The sequence below is a fragment of the Seriola lalandi genome, unplaced genomic scaffold (assembly GCF_002814215.2).
Source record: "Seriola lalandi dorsalis isolate HSWRI2012SDOR001 ecotype SW California unplaced genomic scaffold, Sedor1 jcf7180002054483, whole genome shotgun sequence".
Classification (NCBI taxonomy): domain Eukaryota; kingdom Metazoa; phylum Chordata; class Actinopteri; order Carangiformes; family Carangidae; genus Seriola; species Seriola lalandi.
In genome coordinates this window covers 87382-107360 of record NW_019525036.1, presented here as the reverse complement: position 1 = coordinate 107360, position 19979 = coordinate 87382, and the positions used below count along the sequence as shown (strand labels likewise).

General features: G+C 43.3%; 1 protein-coding gene across 2 annotated transcripts; it reads right to left on the bottom strand.

Annotated features, from left to right (window-relative positions):
* Nucleotide 1: 1 nt before the first annotated feature.
* On the bottom strand, nt 2-19372 carry usp22 (ubiquitin specific peptidase 22). 2 transcript variants are annotated; one of them, XM_023412595.2, is made up of 13 exons: nt 18885-19372; nt 13595-13727; nt 10581-10694; nt 8588-8689; nt 7109-7275; nt 6571-6718; nt 6121-6223; nt 4473-4631; nt 3603-3729; nt 3362-3453; nt 2992-3054; nt 2050-2199; nt 2-1929 (listed from the first exon to the last, which is right to left on the bottom strand). In XM_023412595.2, exons 1-13 carry the CDS (start codon nt 19002-19004, stop codon nt 1887-1889), a joined length of 1521 nt encoding a protein of 506 aa, XP_023268363.1. In that variant the 5' UTR covers nt 19005-19372; the 3' UTR covers nt 2-1886. The 2 variants fall into 2 exon arrangements, 1 of the variants encoding a protein (XP_023268363.1); XR_015437650.1 differs by lacking the exons at nt 2-1929; nt 2050-2199 and having other exon boundaries at nt 3294-3453; nt 18885-19370.
* Between the last annotated feature and the right edge of the window lie 607 nt (nt 19373-19979).

Here is a 19979-nt window from a genome sequence, read left to right as displayed (position 1 = left end):
GTTTACAGATATAGATTTTTCTTTATTTGTGTCTTTCCTTCACTGTGTCCAGTTCTTGCAGCAGTTACATGTGTGTGCGAGGAATGACTGATGGGGTCAAGACACGTTTCTTATGATTGCGACCCCGTGGCTGGATCCAGCAATATCGAAGAACAAATCAACTTTGAGGTTTCACCATTTGTCTCTTACATACAAACTGTACATATGTACTTTTACATACATCATCCACATGTGGAAAAAAAAAAAAAAAATCCTATCAAACTGTGATACCCAGCTCAGACGGCATGCTGAATGCAAGTACTGATTCAGTACACGAACATACGGTACATACGCACGCGCACGACACACGTGCATACAAACAGGAACACATACACGCTTTTTTTTTTTTCCTCCTCTCTTTACACGCAATAACACATTTTAAAAACAAACACACATACACTGAGCTTTTTTTCCCCCTCCCCTTTCTCGGGCACATACACACACACGCACACACACACACGTATACACACAAACACACCAAATTAGAGCAACATGCGGCCGACGGTTAACACTGCAGGATTGAGCTTCTGACTCTTTATACAGACTCAGTACTGGGAATAACACCCTCCTCTTTTGTTTCGTTTCTCTTTTGCCATTTACCTGAAACAGCATCACGACAACGTGTCCTGAAAATGGAGAATTCGTCTCAGTAACGTAAAAAAAAAAAAACAAACAAACAAAAAAGCCAAATTAAACAAACAAACAAACAAAAAAATCGCCTTAGCAGCAGTTTCATGAAAATTCTCAGCACTACTTCGCTTTTGTGTACAAAAACATGATTGATGGCGTAATATAACACAGACAAACAATGTGAGAGTTTAGGGAGAATGTGAAACCGTAAACAAAAGTTATGTATAAAAATATAATATTCACTGTGTAATCTATTTCCCCCCCGCGTGACTGTTGGAAGCAGCAAGGCCGAAAATAACAGATCCTCCTCGTACTCGTCCTTGTTGAAGAAAATGTTTCCTAGAAGCATCTGACAACAGACGGCGACAAACTGACGAGTAATGAACTGAATAAACTGTCTCTCTATACAATATTATTAATATCATTGAACTGGTGGTTTTCTTTTTCTCTTTCCATTTGGAACAAAAATGCATAATAAAACAACCTCCACCCTTGAAGTATTTGGTCGCTTGGAAGAGAGACGAGTGTGCTTGTGTCCAGGAAGTTGCCTGTTTCAATCCTTTTGGGTGAAAGTGAAATTCAAAAAATAAACAAACAAAAAAAAAACAAAAACCAAAAACAAAACAATAAAATTCCTTTGCTGAAGCAGAGCCCTGAACCCCTGTGGGAGGTTGCTGCTCTGTTTCTTTGCACCTTTGGGTGCTAACATATTGCAGCTGTGCGAGCATGAAGCAGGACGTTGGTGGAGAACAGCATTTGTGATCATGTAAACCTTCCCGAGATAAACCAAGGTTTTAAATAAAAACCCCTTCTGCCCTTCTGTCTATTCCTGTATTATGTGAAAGCGAGCACTGACTGATCTTATAGCAGGTTATCACAGCTCTTTTCTTCTTTAACCCCTGAATTCCAGTGAAAAACTTTTGCAAGTATGCAATATTCCTTCAGCGCCCAAACAAATCTCCCTTCCAGATTCCTTGCATTTTGTTTGGTTCTTGCATTTCTTGTGTCTATCCTGCACAGCAGACAGTTCGTTACAAGAGGAACTAGGTTAGTATGTAGTAAGGGTGGTTCCATGTTAGAGTGAGAGCTGCAACTCTCAGAGCGACTCAGGTAGGTTTGTGTCTCTGTTTCCTCGTCCCTCTGATCATCACTCCCGTTACCTGTTCCCATGCAACCACTCCGTCGTCTCCTCCTGCAGGCTGTGCTGACGGAGGAGACTATTCGTACTCCAGAAACTGTTTGTGGTAAAACAAAAGGTACCTGAGGAGATAAAAGCACCGCAGGGTCAGATCACAGCGCCACTAATAAAGGAGCGGCGACTTTTTTATTTTCTTATTTCAGAGCAATGAGGTGACACCTTCAACGCTGCGACCTGCTCACCCTTCACTATCCAGAACATCCTTGATGCTGGCCTTGGTGATGATGGCGTCGTCACATTTGAACCACTGGTCCTTGTGCTGCCGGATGAAGGTGGTGTAGTGGCCGCTCTCTAGTGTCCCCTGGTGGTTCACCACAGCAAACAGACTGTACCTGGAACATACGGGGAGAAGAAGACACTTACTGCTTCTGCAAGGCTCCATCCATACGGAAATTATACTGCAACTACAAACATCTGACACACCTGGAAAAACAGGTTAGATGTTAGTTTACAAAGTCATGAACCACATTTCATGAGAATAAATTCGATGGAAGAGAAGTTTGGTGAAGAGCAGTGCACTGAACGCATTAGTGGGATCAATGGGAGAAGGAAGCAGAAGGGGAAATGAAAGGAGAGGCTACGTCAGCACTGCTACGTTTTAGTTTTAAAACTCCAACATCTCTTTCGCTACGTTTTCGCCTCCCGTCCACTACGGAGTCTTCGAGCACCGGAAAAACGCCACTGCCCTCGTTTTAGTTTGAAAACTCCAGGGTTGCGTTGTCGTCTGGTCGGGTGAAAATCAGATACCTTTGGAAGCAATGATGTAGACACCTGTAGTCGCACCCGCGCTCATCAGATTCGACTGCCAGCGGTTGAATACAACACGGATAACGAAACACAAGCGTCACTGACCTTGTTGTCTTTGCTAGCAGCTGTTGTTCAGTTAAATTCTGCATCTTTACGCTGCGGCTGTCTCTGCCGTTCCTCGTTCGTAGTATTTTGTGCAACTAACCAACTGCTGAGTAGACAACCTGCTTCCTGTTTACGCCGGCTCGCACATGCCCAGTGTACGTGACTGCTCAGGTAGCATGGACGGTGCTAAAACGGTCGTCTGGACGGAGATCGTTTTTCGTTTTAAAATGAAGACGTATCAGCGTGGACGTAGCCTGAGATGTTTGCCTTACTTGTTGTCATTGTTGAAGGGGTCCACTGTCTGCTGGTACTGCCCGTTCATCCTGCTCTCTTTACTGCATCACACAACAGAACAAACGCAGACACGACACAAGAGAGTCACAGGTTGTGGAGTTTTAAAAAAAGAAGAAGCCTGTTGCAAATAGTTTTTTACTACCTGGAATCCTCATAAATCCCTTCCTTTGTTGTCAGTGGTGTGTCAGAGTGTATGTCTGAACACTGAGGCTACGGATTGGCCAGGACAGAGGCCGCTCTTCCATTCATCCAAGTTTTTTTTAGTTTTTATGCAACTTACTTCTTATTTTCTTGTTCTGTTCCTGTTTTTAGTTGAGTGCTTCCGATCTTCATGTGGAATGTGCTCACCTGGAGGCCATGAAGGGCGTCATGTCCAGCTCCAGCGGGAAGGAGACATAAGTTGTGATCTTCCGTCGTAGTTTGGCTGAATGCTCAAACCTCTGAAAACACACACACACACACACACACACACACACGAGTGTCAGAGCGCTACTCTCATAACTAACACCCACTAAATTAGCAGTCAAACCATCACACACACACACACACACACACACACACACACACACACACACACACACACTCTTACTTTGAGGTGAAAGCAGGCCACAATGGGCAGCTTCTTCATGGTCAGCTGCTTGGTGGACTCCTGGTAGCTATGGCAACCACTGCACTTGATCTTAGCGCTGCTGCCGAGGTGCTCAGGTCTGGTGAACCTAGACAGGAGAGGATGAAATTTACTGCACATGTTTGTGTCTATGTGTGTGTGTGTGTGTGTGTGTGTGTGTGTGTGTGTGTGTGTGTGTTTGACGCTGCTGCCACCAGAGGTCTCTGCTCCAGTGAACTTGGGGAGAACTGGAATTAGTTTCAGGGAACCGTGTGTGTGTGTGTGTGTGTGTGTGTGTGTGTGTGTGTGTGTGTGTGTGTTACTCGCTGCTCTCTGAAGGGGTCAGTGTGATGATTCTGGGAGGAGGGTTTAGATTGATTTTGTCTCTCAGCTTGTCGCTTTGTGCGTTTATGTCGGTTTTGAAAAATAAAAATAAAAAATGTTGTCATGGTTACTTCCATTTTGGGGCTGCATGGAAGGGAAAAGTAGATTTGATACACACAAGAGGGAAATAATAGAACATCAGAGTGAGCAGTATAATATAGTGTAATATTTAAAAAAAAAGAGGAAGGAAAAACACTGAATCTACTGTCACGTTTGCAAACTCTCATTTCATTTCTGTTTGTACTTCTCTGCAGCCACAGAGCAGCTGACTGCAGACAGACAGCAGGAAGGTTTTAGTTGATTTTTCAGGTGAGTCTACTTCCACCCCGGCAACCTTCTCCCAGCTGAGACGACCGTTCCTCTGTGTTGTTTACCTCCCAGGCTGAAAGTGAAACTCACCCCCCCCCCCCTTGTATATGACTACAGGTGCCAATATTCCTGACAACATTTGTTTGCTGCGTCAGTTACCTGCGCAGACAGTCTGTGAGTGTCGTGGCTCCAGTGGTGTGACTCTCTCCGTTAAGTGCTGATCCGTCTCCTCCGGGGCTGAGGGGCCAGAACGGTGTGGAGGACCCCGGCAGGTCCAGGCTGATGTCCCAGAACGGGTCTATGGTTGTGGAAACGCCACTAGGAGCGGGACAGAGAGACACATGATGAGCAGAAGCTTTTTCTTTGTGTTGATTTGTACATCTTCCAGTCTGTTGCTCACTTCACAGGACAGACACAGACACTGCACTTTGTAAATCTAATTTTTTGTGACTGTGCTGCGAATGTTGGCAACTAAGCTTGTTCATCTGGGCTGTGCAGATTATTCTGCTGTTGCACACCATTCAGTGGTGCTCACTGCAGGTTGGCGCTGTCAGTTACCAATATAAAACTAATTTTCTCAGCTGATAGCATTCGTGACTCGAGAAAATTTGGGTGGAGATCATCTTTTCCACAGAGCTCGCCTCTAAACCATCAGCTCTTCAAACTGCTTATCTCATGCAGGGCTGCAGGGGGGCGGAGCCTGTCCCAGCTCACAGAGCGAGAAGCCGGGCTGAACAATATGCATAATAAAAAAATTAATAAATCAAACTGATTTATTTTGAGTTATTGCAATTGTGATATGAGTCACAATTTCAGTGGGAATGGTCATTCTTGCAAACCTGTAAAACTCTCAACTGAAAGATAGATTTAATCTCAAAGACATTTTATTGAAGCTCCATAAAAACAAACACCTGTTGGTCCTTACAGAGGATATTAATCAATATGTTTTTGATAGGTTATCAATTGATTTAGAATGTTTATTAAATGTTGCTTTATTTTGGAAGGATATACTGCACAAACAAATAATGGTGTTAAAAAGCATTTAAGTAGAAGGCTGGTTGTGATTGTGCCGAGAAAATTTATTTTAGATTTTTTTTAAATTAAATAATTTTTGAAAATATATTATGTAATGCAGAATCTGATTTATTTTGCCTTTGTTTTGTTTTCTTATTTAGTTGTTCTTTAATATCTTATTTAGTTCGTCAAGCCTGATTGATCGTGTTTGTGTTCATTATTTGGTTTGTTCAGTTTGTTAAGTTTGATCTGTGTTGATCGTTTTGTCTTCTGGTTATTTGTGTCATGATTCTGTTAAATCAGCAGATAAATGCTGTATTTTCTTAGTAAATCTGGCACCAAAGTCTCACATGAAATATGTATCTCAAGGCATGAAACTCCAACAGCCTCTCTGGCCACCAGGTGGAACTAGAGATTAACTTTAAAGCCTGTGTGCCATGAAAGGGTTTTCCTGTTGCTGCAGTGAAGCAGTGAAGCAGTTCAATGTGTGTGAGTGTGTGTGTGTGTGTGTGTGTGTGTGTGTGTGTGTGTGTGTGTGTGTGTGTGTGTGTGAGATTGATGGTGCGATGTGTGAATGATGGAGGAGGGAGGAGAGGCAGGACGGTCACCTCAGACCAGTGGATGAGAGAGTTAGAGAGTGAAGTGTGTCACAGTCTACGAGGCGTGGTTCTGCTTTAAAGACTTTAAATTCTTCATACAGTCACTAGTGAGGATTAAATTATTCTTTGTGTTGTTTTTTTCCCTTGGATAGGACAGAACACACACACACACACAAATACACACACACACTTACTGGCAGACTTGACAGGTGACGTCAGACTGCAGGCCCCCTGTGAAGATTTGGTCGATGATGCAGTTACAGTGGTTTGGGTTGTTGGCTTTCTTCCCATTGTCATCTGTGTAGACATAAATACACGCACACACACAACCACACACACAACCACACAACCACACACACAACCACACACACACACACACACACACACACACAAACAGTCACTAAAAGCAATGCTGTGTCACATCACTGCCACCCTCTCTGCTTATAACCTGCAGACTGAGGCTGATCTGAGAGTCAGGCTGTTCCTCTCCATCTCTCTGCCAGTCAGTCTCTCTCTTCATCCCTTCATCCCTTCATCCCTCATACCAACTACCTCTCCTCTGAGGTAAAACCATCCTCTCTGTCTTTATACCATGAATATCATAACTGTGTGTGTGTGTGTCTCTGTGTAAATGTGCGTTTGACCTTTGCAGTGCCTGTGTAGAACATCCAGCGCCGCGATGAGGAACTCGTGGGCATCTTGCTGCTCGTAACCGGCCAGGTGACGGGCGTGAGTCCACACCAGGTGCAGGAGGCGGAACGGGATGTGAGGCGAGCGATGACCTGAGTAGAACTAAAGAGGAAACGTGCGTTTGTGGGAGAAAACTTTCCCTTCCGTGTCTCTAATGTCTTTTATTTATCTTCATCAAACAAACTGGAATTATAGACTCGAGGTCGTACGCTTCCGCCATCCAGCTCAGTTGTTATTTAGCGTGTGAATTCTTGAATTATGGCCAAAGACATGTTTTGTGAGGTCACAGTGACCTTGACCTCCAACCAACAAATTCTACTTGGTTCACCCTCGAGTCCAAGTGAAGAAATTCCCTCAAAGCGTTACTGAGATATCACATTCACAAGAATGGGACAGACAGATATACGGACATATGGACAGACAACCCACACACATAACGCCTCCGGCCACTAAAAACAATAAAAAAATAAAACTTAAAGAATGCGTAGGTACCTCCTGGAAGAGCTGCGACATCTCGCACACCAAGCAGGAGTTACTCTGCATCTCGCATTTGTGTCGGTCGGACAGGAAGAAGTCACGCAACAGTGGAGTGTGCGTCAGTGCCTGGACGATGCAGTTCATGAAGCACGTGTTGCCCAGGTTTATCAGACCACGCAGGCCTGAGAGTGGAGCAGAGAGAGAGAGAGAGAGAGAGAGAGAGAGAGAGAGAGAGAAAAAAGAATTAATATGCAGGAAACAAAGAGCAGACAAAGAGAAAGAATGGGCGGAGGAGAGAGAGGAGGAATAAAGAAAAAGGGAGGACAGAGAGAAAGAGTCGAAGAGAGCCAGATCGTTTTTCTTGGCTGCTGCAGTGGGCCAACTTAGCTGCAATGCTGTTAACGACACACACACACACACACACACACACACACACACACACACACACACACACTGTAATACCACGATGTCCCTGAGGCGATGTCGGGCTTCACGCAGGGAAACCCTTGTCAGATTACGGCAGACCAAACCACACACAGACACTGAGGAAGGGAGAGAGGGAGGAGAAAGCAGGAGAGAAGGTGGAAAAAATAGAAGAACAGAAGAGCAGGGAGAGAGAGAGGAAGGAAGGAAGGAAGGAAGGAAGGAAGGAAGGAAGGAAGGAAGGAGGGAAGGATGGAGGTTAGTGTTTCCCACACATGGCCAGCCAGGCCTGTACTTTCCCTCACCTAAGACAGTGCTGCGGATGTTAATGGTGCTAGAGCAGATCGCTGCAGGCGGCTGCAGGGTGTTAAACGTATGTCAACTTTCCTCTCTCCCACACACTAATATTCCCTGCTGACACTAATACATCCTGTTGTCTGTCTCTGAGGACTATAAATAACACCTCCTATACAGAATCTATCCATGTAGCATCCGCCTGTCACCTAGGACTGTAACAAGCTCATTTGGAAGATGTTTCTAATTCTTTCCTCCCTCATGCATGTAAATGAATCAGACAAAATATTAAAAACACCTTTCAATATAATGCAGTCCAGTACAACACCGGTGTACATGTTTATATGTATTAGTGTATATTAGCTCTGTAGCTAATGCAGCTAAGGCCGAAGCAAAAATGCTTCTATACATTCTTTCCTACATTCTCATTAATGAAGCTAGCCACCGATAGAAAAATAAAAATTATTCACACTTGTAACCTTTGGAAAACATCTCTATAAACATCTCTTAAGAACCAAAAGGATATTACACATTTTTTTAAATTCATATTTGCTGCTTGTTGCTTCATCATTCTGCATTAAAGCTGTTTCCTCCCTCCTTCATTCTCTCTGAAACTCAGCGACCTTCCCGGATTGACAACCAGCAATTTGAAACTAGATTGCAGTTAGCTTTGTGTGTGTGTGTGTGTGTGTGTGTGTGTGTGTGTGTGTGTGTGTGTGTGTGTGTGTGTGTGTGCATGGGCGATGCAGAAAGTGAGAGAGAAAGAGAGACACTAACCAATAGTGCAGTTAGAGGTGATTCTCCTCCTTTTAGGGTTGTGGCGGAGAAGCTCCAGCTCCCTCTTGGTGGGCTCCCATGTTGAGTACTTCTCCCCTATGCCTGGAACACACACACACACACACACACACGCACACGCATGCATGAACGCACACACACATACACACACAGGTTTGCATCGTGCACTTTTCTCTTGGGAAGGCAAAAGCAAGTGTATTTGTTTACGACCTTTCAACAGCAAAGCTACTGAAAGCGTTGTATCGACACAAAGTGATACAGAAAGACAAGCAGGATGTGGAGATATAGAAAGTAAAATAAAATAGAAAATAAAAAGTAAAAAAGACCCTAAAATTGGATAAAAACAGCACATTACAAGTTATAAGCGAGTGGTCCCCACTTTGTCACTGACAGGTGGCAGGTGATTAGAGAGCCTGACAGATTTGTGGGTAGTGCGGTTTTGGAGTCCACTCATTAGTTAATATGTTGATAAGTCCATCCAGGCAAAGAACCTTGATCTTAAGTTTGATCCTCCCGTCTCTTTATGATCAGTCTGTTAAAGACATCACCAAGACCTTTCTTCCACCGACTCAACAAAAAGCTAAAATTCAGCCGTTTCTGTCTGTGGCAGATGCTGAGAGCCCTAATTCATGCCTCTGTGTCTCATGCAGACTGGGGTCTCGTAACATTTTGTTTTTCAGGCCTGCCTCGTGTTAGTACTGAGGATATGCAGATGGCTCAGAAGGCTGAACTAAATCCCAGAAAAGTGACCACATTGCACCAGTTTTAGCTTTACCTTCATTAACTCCGTATCCGTGTCAGATCAGATTTTGCTTCCCCTTCAAACCCCGTCTGATCTCCTTAAACCTTATATTTCACCCCATGCTCTTCGCTCTCAGGATACCGGGTTCCCGTCTGTTCTCAGAGTTAATAAGAAGGTAGCAGGCTGCAGGGCCTTCTCCCATCATCCTCTCTTCCTCTGAAGCAACCTCCCTGCTGACATGAGACTCTGTCTGACTCTGTTGAAACGTTTAAATTCAAACTTCAAATCGATCTTTATGCCTGAACTTTCAGCTCGTGGTTTCTTCAGGCCTGGTACCTGCGTCTCAGTCTGACTGAATCCATCTATCATATTTTAATATATTAAATCTATTAAATCTATTAAACCTCACTCCGTCTCCTGGCTTGTCTGTGCTTCATTCCAGATGTTTTGGATCTGGATCGGCCGATCTCACTCGTAGATGATCGGTTCCTTCACATCTGGAGAATATGATTTGTAAGCCGGGGGCGTCTTGACACATTTTACCACTAACAAAAATAATGAAATGCCGCTCCTGCGATTTGGATATTGTGATTTAGATTATATTATTTATATCCTATTTAGCAGGATAACACACAACATACAGAATTTAACTGTAGAAAGATGCAATGAAGGAAGAAATACTTTACTGCTGCACCGTCCAGTCCGAGTCTCTATAGCTGCTCACTTTTACAGGGGAAAGTGAAATAATGAAATACAGTTTAATGTGCATGTATTGTTCTATAAATCATGGTATGAATTTATCCTCCGTTTACTACATGATTCTTGGAAAGTGTGACACAGGCTGCAGCCCATGTGAAGGTGGCTCCAGATGGGTTTGTTGGGCCAGTCCAAGTCAAAAGTCCAGGGCCAATTTTTATTCCCACTCCTCTAGTGTAAGTCGGTTGACATCGGCCTTGGCGGAGCTCTGCGCTCTACTGAGAACATTTTCTATTTTCTTTTTGAAATGTTTTTGGCACATCAGCATGAAGGAAATGTCTGATGAGCTGAATGTCATCCCCTCCCTTATTATGTAACTTTACAGATAAAGGAGTGATGATAATGAAGTACATGCCTTGAATCCCTTAGATATGGCAGTGCAGTGTTCAAAGCTCATTACAAACATTAGAGACTTGAGACTTGACTTGGACTTGCAGAGAAAAGTGACTTGTGAGCACGTGTTCACTGCTGACATACCTTGCATTTTCCAGGCTTTCCTTTGTTCCTCTTTGGCAATCTGTTCCATGTCTTTGTCATAAATGTAGTCTTGGCACATAAAGCAGTAAATTCCCCCGTACAGCAGGTCAATAGCTGGAAAGGACAGAGACAGAACGGGGAAGGAAGCAAAACATAATGAGCCGTTTTATTCAACTCAGTTTATCCGACTGTCACGGCATTCGAAGGCTGTGTGTTGCTACAAGCCGTGTGAACCGCTAACTGCTTCCTCTGTCAGTCTACGTCTATTCAGGCCACGTTGCCATGGCGCTGCAAGGTAGCAGGGGCTTATCTGCTGACACATCAGTTATCTGTTAACACCATCCAGGAACGACGGAGAGACACCCTGAGAGAGGGAGAGAGCATTGAGAGAAGGTGAGGAGGAGGAGGGACGGAGTAGGAGGAGAGGATGGAGGGAGCCACATATTTAACTGTGCAATCTCTCACTGTCACACGCTCACTTAAATGTTCACACACACAGACCAAAACTGTCCCTCCACTCCCTCTCTCTCTCTTCACCTGCTCTCTGTCCTGCAGCTACCTGTTTGCTGTTACCATGACAACCTGCTTGTCGGCTTCTTCCGGCTGTCATCCTTTGCAGGTATGGAGCAGAGGGATGAGAGGATGGAGGAAGGCAAGGAGGTAAAGAAGTAAACCAAAGTAGTGAATTTCACTGGATTGACTGGAGATTAACATAAAAAGACAAAGCTGATGGTACAAGTGCAATTAGATGAAATCTTGGTGCAATTCTGAGTATCGAATTGTAACCATGGGAACAAGAGGACGGTAAAAGAGACGAGAAAATGGACAGAGAGATAAGGCTGCAAACGGGAAGTGAGGCTGCATAAAGTGGTTAGAGGACGGAACGGCAAGGAAATAAACTGAGGAGAAGCAGGAGGGTGGAGGAGGAGGAAGAGGAGGATGGGCCTGAGTTTAATGGAGGCTAATTCCACAGGGTTTGTTAAAGACAACTTAATTACCTTCTCACCAGTCTGCAGAGATCTGTCCCTTTTTCATTTGATCTTTTCTCTCCCTCTGTATTAGACCATTTCTCACTGTGTTTTTACAACATTTAATTCAGAAGTAACCTAATTAAACACACACACACACACACACACACACACACACACACACAAACCTTGTTTTACATTCGTGGGGACCTATCATTGGCATAATGCGTTCCCTAGCACACAGCTGCAGTGTTTCCAACAGAATTAGATTTTATTTGTGGTGGGAGCTCAAGGGGGATGGGTGAGGTTTCTTAAATTAATTATTAAGTAATACTGTATATACTCTGCTCCACTGCAAATATTTTAAGAGTCAAGTACTGTAAGCAAGTGCTCCCGATGGCCAGTTCGACTATGACGGATGTGTTGGATGTCAATGTGTTTGTGAGAGAGAGGGAGAGAGAGCAGCTCTACGCTGACTTCCTGAGCAGAGTAAAGGAGGCTTCATAAAAACAAAAAAGCAGATTCTCTACATCTGCCAAACCCAGCCTTTGTCATGGATCCCCCCGGAGTGTCTCTGCTGCAGCGCCGCTCTCCTCCCAACACTGCAGTGTAATGTACTTCACTTCACGGTTCACACGGCCTAATTCTATTACTGTATGTGGGAGAATAGAAAAGAAAGATACTGAGCTAACTAAGACTGACATGATGATGTCTGATGATGTGATTTACTGCATCACAGAACCTCTAATGTGTCACCGTCAGGCTTGTGAAAAAGTCAAATACACAGCTAACTCTGACCTGATTTTAAACACGGCAAAGACCGTAGAAAATGTCTTTGAGGCTCGTCGCGGAGCAACACGTCATGTTGGTTGTTCCTTTAATTTGTCAATAATCTGCGTATCAATATCGCCCATCCTTCACACAGAGCACGGTACACTTTTCAGCAGATGCTTTTTACAGAGTGAGTTCAGGTAATATTCAGCATTTCTTTCTGCAATAACTCAGCAATGTTTTGATTATCGCAGGCCGTGTGTCGCTGTGGGAGTAGCAGGGATGGGGAAAACAAGCCAACTGTTCTTGGTGTTCAGCAAAACACCCACATCTTTGTTCAAGTCTGAAGCCATCCACATTGTTCGTCTTTGATAATTCAGAGAATTGAAATACAACTTTCCCACAACCTTGGCCAACAAAGCGACCTCCGTGTGAGCTGCGGTGAGAAACACAGTGTGGTTGCTGCATTTCTGAAAACAGAAGTAATTTCTATGGAAGAACATTTTAACTCCAATGCAGATTATCACTGAAATCACGGTTGTGCCATTTTTTCCATTACCTTCTCTGACCTGGAATAGCAATCCAGTCAAAAGAAAAAAAGAAAAGGCAGAGACAAATCTCACACACACACAAACACAAACACACAAACACCACTGAATGTTTTGGAGGATTTTGGAGGAAGCTGATTGTAAACCAGAGAAGTGTACCCAATAAAGTAGACTCTTAGCATGCGTGAATGTGCTTAATTTTAATCAGCTATCAAGACCAAAATCCCTTATTCATTAGTAAGTTCACTAATGCATATATTCCCTCTAATGGGCTACATGAGGCCAAATACACAGGTGACATTCAAATCCTCCTTGAGGCCAAGCCTTTCAGACTGTGTTGCAATTACTTTGCACTAGGTTGTGTAACGGCTCTCTCCCTCACTCTCGATTGTTTTGCTTGATCAAAAGTCTCACAAAACCTCAAATGTGTCCAATATACAGCATCAATCACCAGGCTGCATCTTCATTAGCCACTCAGCTGTATAATTAGCCCTTTTAGCAGCCTTTGTTTTGAGAGAAGAGGCATTACTGACGGCAGTGTGTGGGGTTGTGCGTTTGCGTACATGATGTACTGTATATACTGTCAGTGTGTCTGTTTAGGAGGCAAGTACCAACTCATTTAAGCAAAGGGGGCTTAACTGCTGGTGTGGATGCAGAACCCTCAGAACACACCTGCTCCGATTGCACGTGTGGACACGGTTTGTCAACGTGTGCTTGTGTGTCGTACCTAGGTTATGCCTTTTGCTCTTGGCATGCTCGTGGATGTGTTTTTTGGCAAAGCAGGCGAAGAAGACGCAGTAGAGGCAGGAGTGGAGTCTGTTCAGGTGGGCACCACACATGTGGCAGATGCATGACTTGGCCTGGGGGGCAAAAATAAGAGAGACAGAGGAAATGATTATCATTATTGTTGCACCAGCAGACATATTCACATGCAGCATCAGTATCTCTGGTTGCTTCTGGCTAATTTTGGGAAATACATCTGCTTAAAAGTACAAATTCAAGAAACAGAAAACACAGCTGGGCTGTAAAGCTGCACTGACAAATATTTTAACAGCAAACAGCTGTTTTCAGCTCAAACGCCCTGATAATCCTAATGTATGCTACTTCATCAATAACAACCACAAGACAAAATGAACAACTAGCTGGTGAACACAGTGAAGCATTTAGCATCTAAAGAGACACATATTTCCCATATTACAACTCCAAATGATCAAATAATGCTAATGCTAATTCTTCAGCATTCCCTCCTGCTTCAGGATTAGGTAAATGAGTGCCCCCCCCCCCAACAAAATTTTTTTTTTTTCAGTTTATTTGTTCTTTCAGAGTCAACCATCACTGGTCATGACTAAAACACAATTAACACCATGTATTAACGGTCGTCCAACTGCAACAAGGACATCTACATCACGTGTGCAACAGCAGGTCTGAACTGTCTATAAACACTGTGGCGGACTTTTCAAACATTATGTGAAATATAAATATTTGCTTGACCAAACCTGCCATGACTTCTACTACTATTTAAATCATGTAAAAATTTCCCACATAGCTTTTCTTCAGCCTCTGGTGCTTTACACAGAATCACAACAAGAGACTTGAAAGAAATCTAACAGGGACCTTTTTCTGTGTGTGAGAAAGAGAGGTGTTTGTTTGGCTGTAAGTGAATGAATAAGAGACTTAAACACGTAAGAAAATGCAAGTTTATGGGACATTTTGCCTCCTTTTTGATTCTTCCTTTTTTTCCAGCTATAATGACTTACATGGTGAACATCTAATATTATATGTAATGTCTAAATCTAAATTTCAGATGATTATTAATTATTAATATATTCCTATACATTCTGTTTGAAGGTCTTGAGGGAAAGATGGGGGGGGGGTGTGTGTGACTGTGGATGGAGGGTACATAGCAACAGTTCAAAAGCATGCAGATGAGAAGCTGGCATCCCAATGAGCCAGCATGAATATGGGGAGGTGAGAAGAAATAAGCAACGCCTGGGAGAAGAGAGCAGGGAAAATAAGACAAGACAGGAGGGACCAGAGAGAAGATGAAAGAAGGTATGAGGGCAAAAGAAAGAAAAACATGCAGACTGGAATAGTTACTGGAAAGAAAAAACAACATGTGACATTGTGACAGTACCAACTTTTTTTGTATATTGTAAACTTATGTTGCATCAAAATATGCATTTAATACCCTGGTTTGAATGTGGCGAGTACTGTACAGCAGGATGTGATACACCAGATTAATGAATGGAGGAGTATAAAACCTGAAGAGTACTCACTCCTTATTAGGAAAGAGCACAAATCTCTAGTGGAGCTGTAACATGACAAAAGCCTATGACAATTTCCTGATCTCCCGTAGCCTGTAGTGACATCTTCACGATGCTTGTAATGTACAACCAACAGCCAATATAAAATACATAATAATATAAAATAGGGGAAGCAGCAAACAGTCACAATTGAGAAGGGAATGTTTGGCATTTTATGAAATATTAGAAAATGTATGAGGTATTTTACTAAGTGCTGATCAATTCTTCAAGTGACATAACAATAAAATTAAATTTTGGTTCTAATTTAAAATATTTTTTTACAAAGAAATCTGTCGAGGAGGAAGACTGGCATGTTGGTCAATTTGTTTTCTTGACCAGAGTTCAATAAGAAATACCAATCTCCCGATGTCTATTAAATATGAAGCTACCGCCAGCTGCCAGTTAGCTTAGCTTAAAGACTGGAAATAGGGGGAAAAGTCTAGCTTGGTTCTGCACACATTATATCTTATTTGTTTAATCTGTCCACAAAAGAATAAAAACTATACGCCAGGCTAACTTTTTCCTACTGCTTCCAGTCTTTAAGATAAGCTAAGCTAATCGTCCCCAAGCTGTAGTTTCATATTCAACCGACAGATATGAAAGTGACACTGGTTTTATCATCTTGGTCTCGGTAAAGAAGTGAATATGCGTATTATGACAACCAGATTCATGTAATGATGTTGGAGACAAAAAAAAATAGAAAAGATATGGCTGAAAGCCAAATTAAAAACCCTTTGGGAGGAAACCCCTGATCTTGGCTCTTCATCAGTTTACTGAGAAACAAACAAGCTTTTTTGCTCATCTGTTTAAAATATGCTTCCCATGCCAGCCTGGAAAAAAAGGAAAAAAAAAAGAAACCCATTCTTATTCCAGTCACACACACACACACACACACCTCCATGCATAAGTGCTTATACAGCACATGAATTATGAAAAGGCATCAATATGCAACAAACTCTCCTCACTCATTCCTCCAGCTGTCAGTTACAGTTGATCTTTTCTAGTCCCTGAAGACAGGGTATTAATGTAGGAATTTGCTTGTCTGCTTGTCTATCAAAGCACCTTTACATTCTTCACTGTCACAAATGTCTCAAGAGTCTGAGTGCACATATGTAGACGTACAGTAGTTCTGTTTTCATTGGTCACATTGGCCTTGGGAAGCAGAGAACAGCCAGAGATCTGTCCATGTCATTCTTCTCTGAGTGCTGCAATGTCAGTGACAAGACATCTGCCGGCAGGAGGTTATGTGAGAAGAGCAGGAGAGGGTAATGGGCTGGAAAGATCCTGGTTAGAAGTGTAAGTGAGGACATTATCACAGTGTGAGCCAACTGCAACAGCAATCTGTCTCATCCTTTGAAGGGAAAGGCTTGCATCCAGAGTACATGCTCAGACAGGTGAATTAAAGGACTATTCCCTCCAAAGAAAAAAATATATTCTTCCAAATACTGTATATTTCTGACAAAAATAAGTAGAGAATTACTAGTAATAAGTAATTTCAATTCATCTGATGATCATTTTCTCGATTCATCTATAAAATGTCACAAAAAAAAAAAAAGAAAAATGTCCATCACAATTTCCCAGAGCCCAGAATCACAGCTTGATATTGATCAGGTGGAGAACTGGTACATGATCTGTTACACCCAGCTCGCTGAGGCTGCAGAGCGGAACAAGGACTGCCACCGCCAGCTGCATCACCGCCTCCTAAGCTCATGTATATACTGTATGTGAACAGCAAAATCACAAGACTTGAATACAGGTGATTAACTGCAAAGCTGGAACTTAAGTCCTATTTCTATTTAGTGCGACATCTCGCAGTGTCAGGTGGATGTTGAGCTCACAGGAAATATTTCATTACACTTGTGTCTTTTTGCCACCAGCTCTTTCACTGTGAGTCTATTTAGTGTTGTTGTACTGAGTGGAGGAGGAGGAGGAGGCAGCAGCAGCAGTACAAGCTGACAGAAGACAGCCTTTACAGGACATAGAAGAAAAGTACTGCTGATTCTGCTACAAAGCTGTGAGACTGAACAGGACTGACGCGCTGATTTTGCATGTCTTTGGTCTTATTTTGCAGTTACGTGGTGCACAAATATACACATGTGCAGCTCCTACTGATATGAAAACATAAAGTTATAAGACAGGGGAAATGAGACTGATAACTTCCACTGCACCTGTGAATCCAGATGTGACACAACACTTCTGCGATTGACATCGCAGCCAAACAAAAGGTGGAGTCTGGAATTCTCAGGTTAAATGGCTGCTTAAAATTAAATCCCTGAGAGTTGTTAGTGACCATCTGAGGGCTGACACTAGAGATAACAGTGAGGATGGAGTGAGGAATGAATGATGGAGGAATTGTATCATATGCATTTTCACCTGCATGACTAAGATGTTGGTGCTTAAAAATGATGGAGGGAAACAAATTTTACACAGACAATGATTTCTTCTTTTTTTTTTGGCATATTGTGAGGGATGCAGTATTTGTCTCCTCTGAAGCGGATAAATAATGGGAGCAGTTAGCCTGGAATATTTGGTAAAACTCATAGCAGTGCCAATTCTCCCAGAGACAGCCTCAGACAAACTGCAGAATGGAAGGATCTGTAATTACAAACTCTTGAAACAATGACAGTGTGTCTCCCAGAGAAAAAAAGGGGAGGCACATGCGATTAAAAAAGAAAAACTGTCTGGTGTAAGGGTTTCCTGTGAGAGGCATGCTTGTATCTGAATAGAAAACTGAGCCATGATCGATAAAAATGTAGCGCCACAGGGATGTGAGCCCTCCTGCCAGCCTTGTCTGCTCCTGTAGGGTGGGGGCAGAGGCACAGGGGTAGAGAACCGGGCGATTACGGCAGGAGGAGACCCTACAAATATTTACACCATTCATTTCAGTCTATAAACCCTCTGATCCCATGCACGTGACAGGGGACACAGGGTTGTCCCAGAGCACATAGGAGTGCAGGATGCATGTAGGCACAGACTGCAGATGCAAATACAACACGCTAATAATGTGGACATCTGCACCCACATGTTACATAAACCTTTACAATGAACATGAAAAAAAGAAAGAATGAAGAAAGAATGAAAAAAGGTGGTTTCCTCTATTAAGAGACAAGCTGTACCCGCGTGAAATTAAACCTGTTTTGATCCACATATCATCAATGTGGATTGGCCTTAGCAGGATAAGAGGTAAAGAGTGCTGCTTAGTTGATTTTAAATCCATTATTAACCCCACGCCTGTGACAGTGAGGAAATACCACCATGTAATGCTGGACGGAGGTCTGCTGGTGGAGGGAAGCGCAGCCACTGCAGGCGCAGTGCCAATGCAAACAGATGCACATCAAGCTTCATAACTATGACGCCGTCTCTAGCTTTGGAGTGGGCTAACGTTCGGTCGCGCGGGGGCTAACTCGGTGACATGCTAGTAGTTTGCTTCAGTTTGGGCTGTTCCGCAGGTGTGCCGAGTGTGTCAGGTGTCGAGGGCTGGCCATTTAGACAAGTTTCGAGCCCGATAACAAGGCAAAACTACACTTCTGAGCGTGGGGCAAACATTCAGAGTGAATATCAGTGTGTCAGACGTTTGGGTTGTTTTGGAAGGGCGGGGAACTGTCCACGCACGCGATGCTATCTCTCTCTCTCTCTCTCACTCACACTCACATACAGTCTATCGTACGTTTTTGGGTCCCTTCAAAACACTCGTTTCCGCCTGTCACTTGTTACCTTGCGCTTTCTGGTCTCGGCTGAACCGCTCCACACGAAACACTGATAAATGACCCTCAGGTTCTGCTTCCAGTTGTCCACTTTGAAGCCGTTGACATGGGGGCAGCCTGCAGGACTCATGGTAGTCACAGCATCCGGCTTTACTGTCCTCTGGGCGATGAAACCTGGTCGAATCCCTCAACGCAGACCGAGTCCAAACGGGCTGGCTGGCTGGCTAGCTCGCCAGGTTCGTTATCCACCGATTGCTGCGTTCTGGCTAACTGGACATGTCCTGGTTGCAGTAACGGAGACGCGCGCAGTGGCAAACATGAAGGCGAATTTCCAAATATTCCTCAATTGGAAATTAAATGTTATTTATGCATTTAAATCCGGAGGAGCGCCGTGTGTGTAGTTCTTCACATTCGCTGAATTACATGTTAGCAAGCTGGCTAAAGTTGGTTAGCACTGGAATTTCAACAGTAGCTTACACGGTGAGTGTCATCAAGACCCACCTCATTCATAACGGTCGGCCAATGAGCGGAAGGAGCTGCGCGTGATTGACGTTTACCAACTTTCCTTTAGCGATTAAGTCCCGCCTCTTCGAAATCGGTGCTGCGCGGTGATTGGTCACATTTTCCTGCAAACCACATCCGCCTGTATAAGGACGTTCATTGGTCGACGCATACATCAACCTCGCTGTCAATCAATCCAGAATGTTAAAATGTGACAATCAAGAGTGGATGGAAATTCATATCCACATCATAGTACATGCAGAACCAAGCGGATGAGAATCTTTTCACAAAGGCATGAAACCCAGAACTATATTCTTAAACAATTTATTATTAACAGATCCACAATCGCAAAGCTCAAGCTCCCAAATGACATGACAGTTTGGATTCATCTGTTGACTTCACCTCTTGTAGTAACAAGCTGTCAAAACGGTTTTCTGTACAGTGCTCTAGCGACCTCTAGTGGATCCGACCTAAAAAACAAAACAAAACCCCAAAAAAAGGAAAAAAACAAAAACAAAAAAACAAAAAACAAAACAGTGCACCAGATTGTGAACGACTCCTCCATTGTGCCGAGTTTGGTCAAGGGCATGTACACGTGTACAGT

What these genes read in the sequence shown, in the direction of transcription:
- usp22 (XM_023412595.2), bottom strand. Translation starts at nt 19,004, where the DNA reads ATGAGTCCTGCAGGCTGCCCCCATGTCAACGGCTTCAAAGTGGACAAC. An exon ending in CACCTCTAACTGCACTATTG is followed by an intron (nt 7,276 to 8,587) that starts GTTAGTGTCTCT and finishes CTCCACTCTCAG; the next exon opens with GCCTGCGTGGTCTGATAAAC. An exon ending in CTCACAGACTGTCTGCGCAG is followed by an intron (nt 3,730 to 4,472) that starts GTAACTGACGCA and finishes TCTCCTGTCTAG; the next exon opens with GTTCACCAGACCTGAGCACC.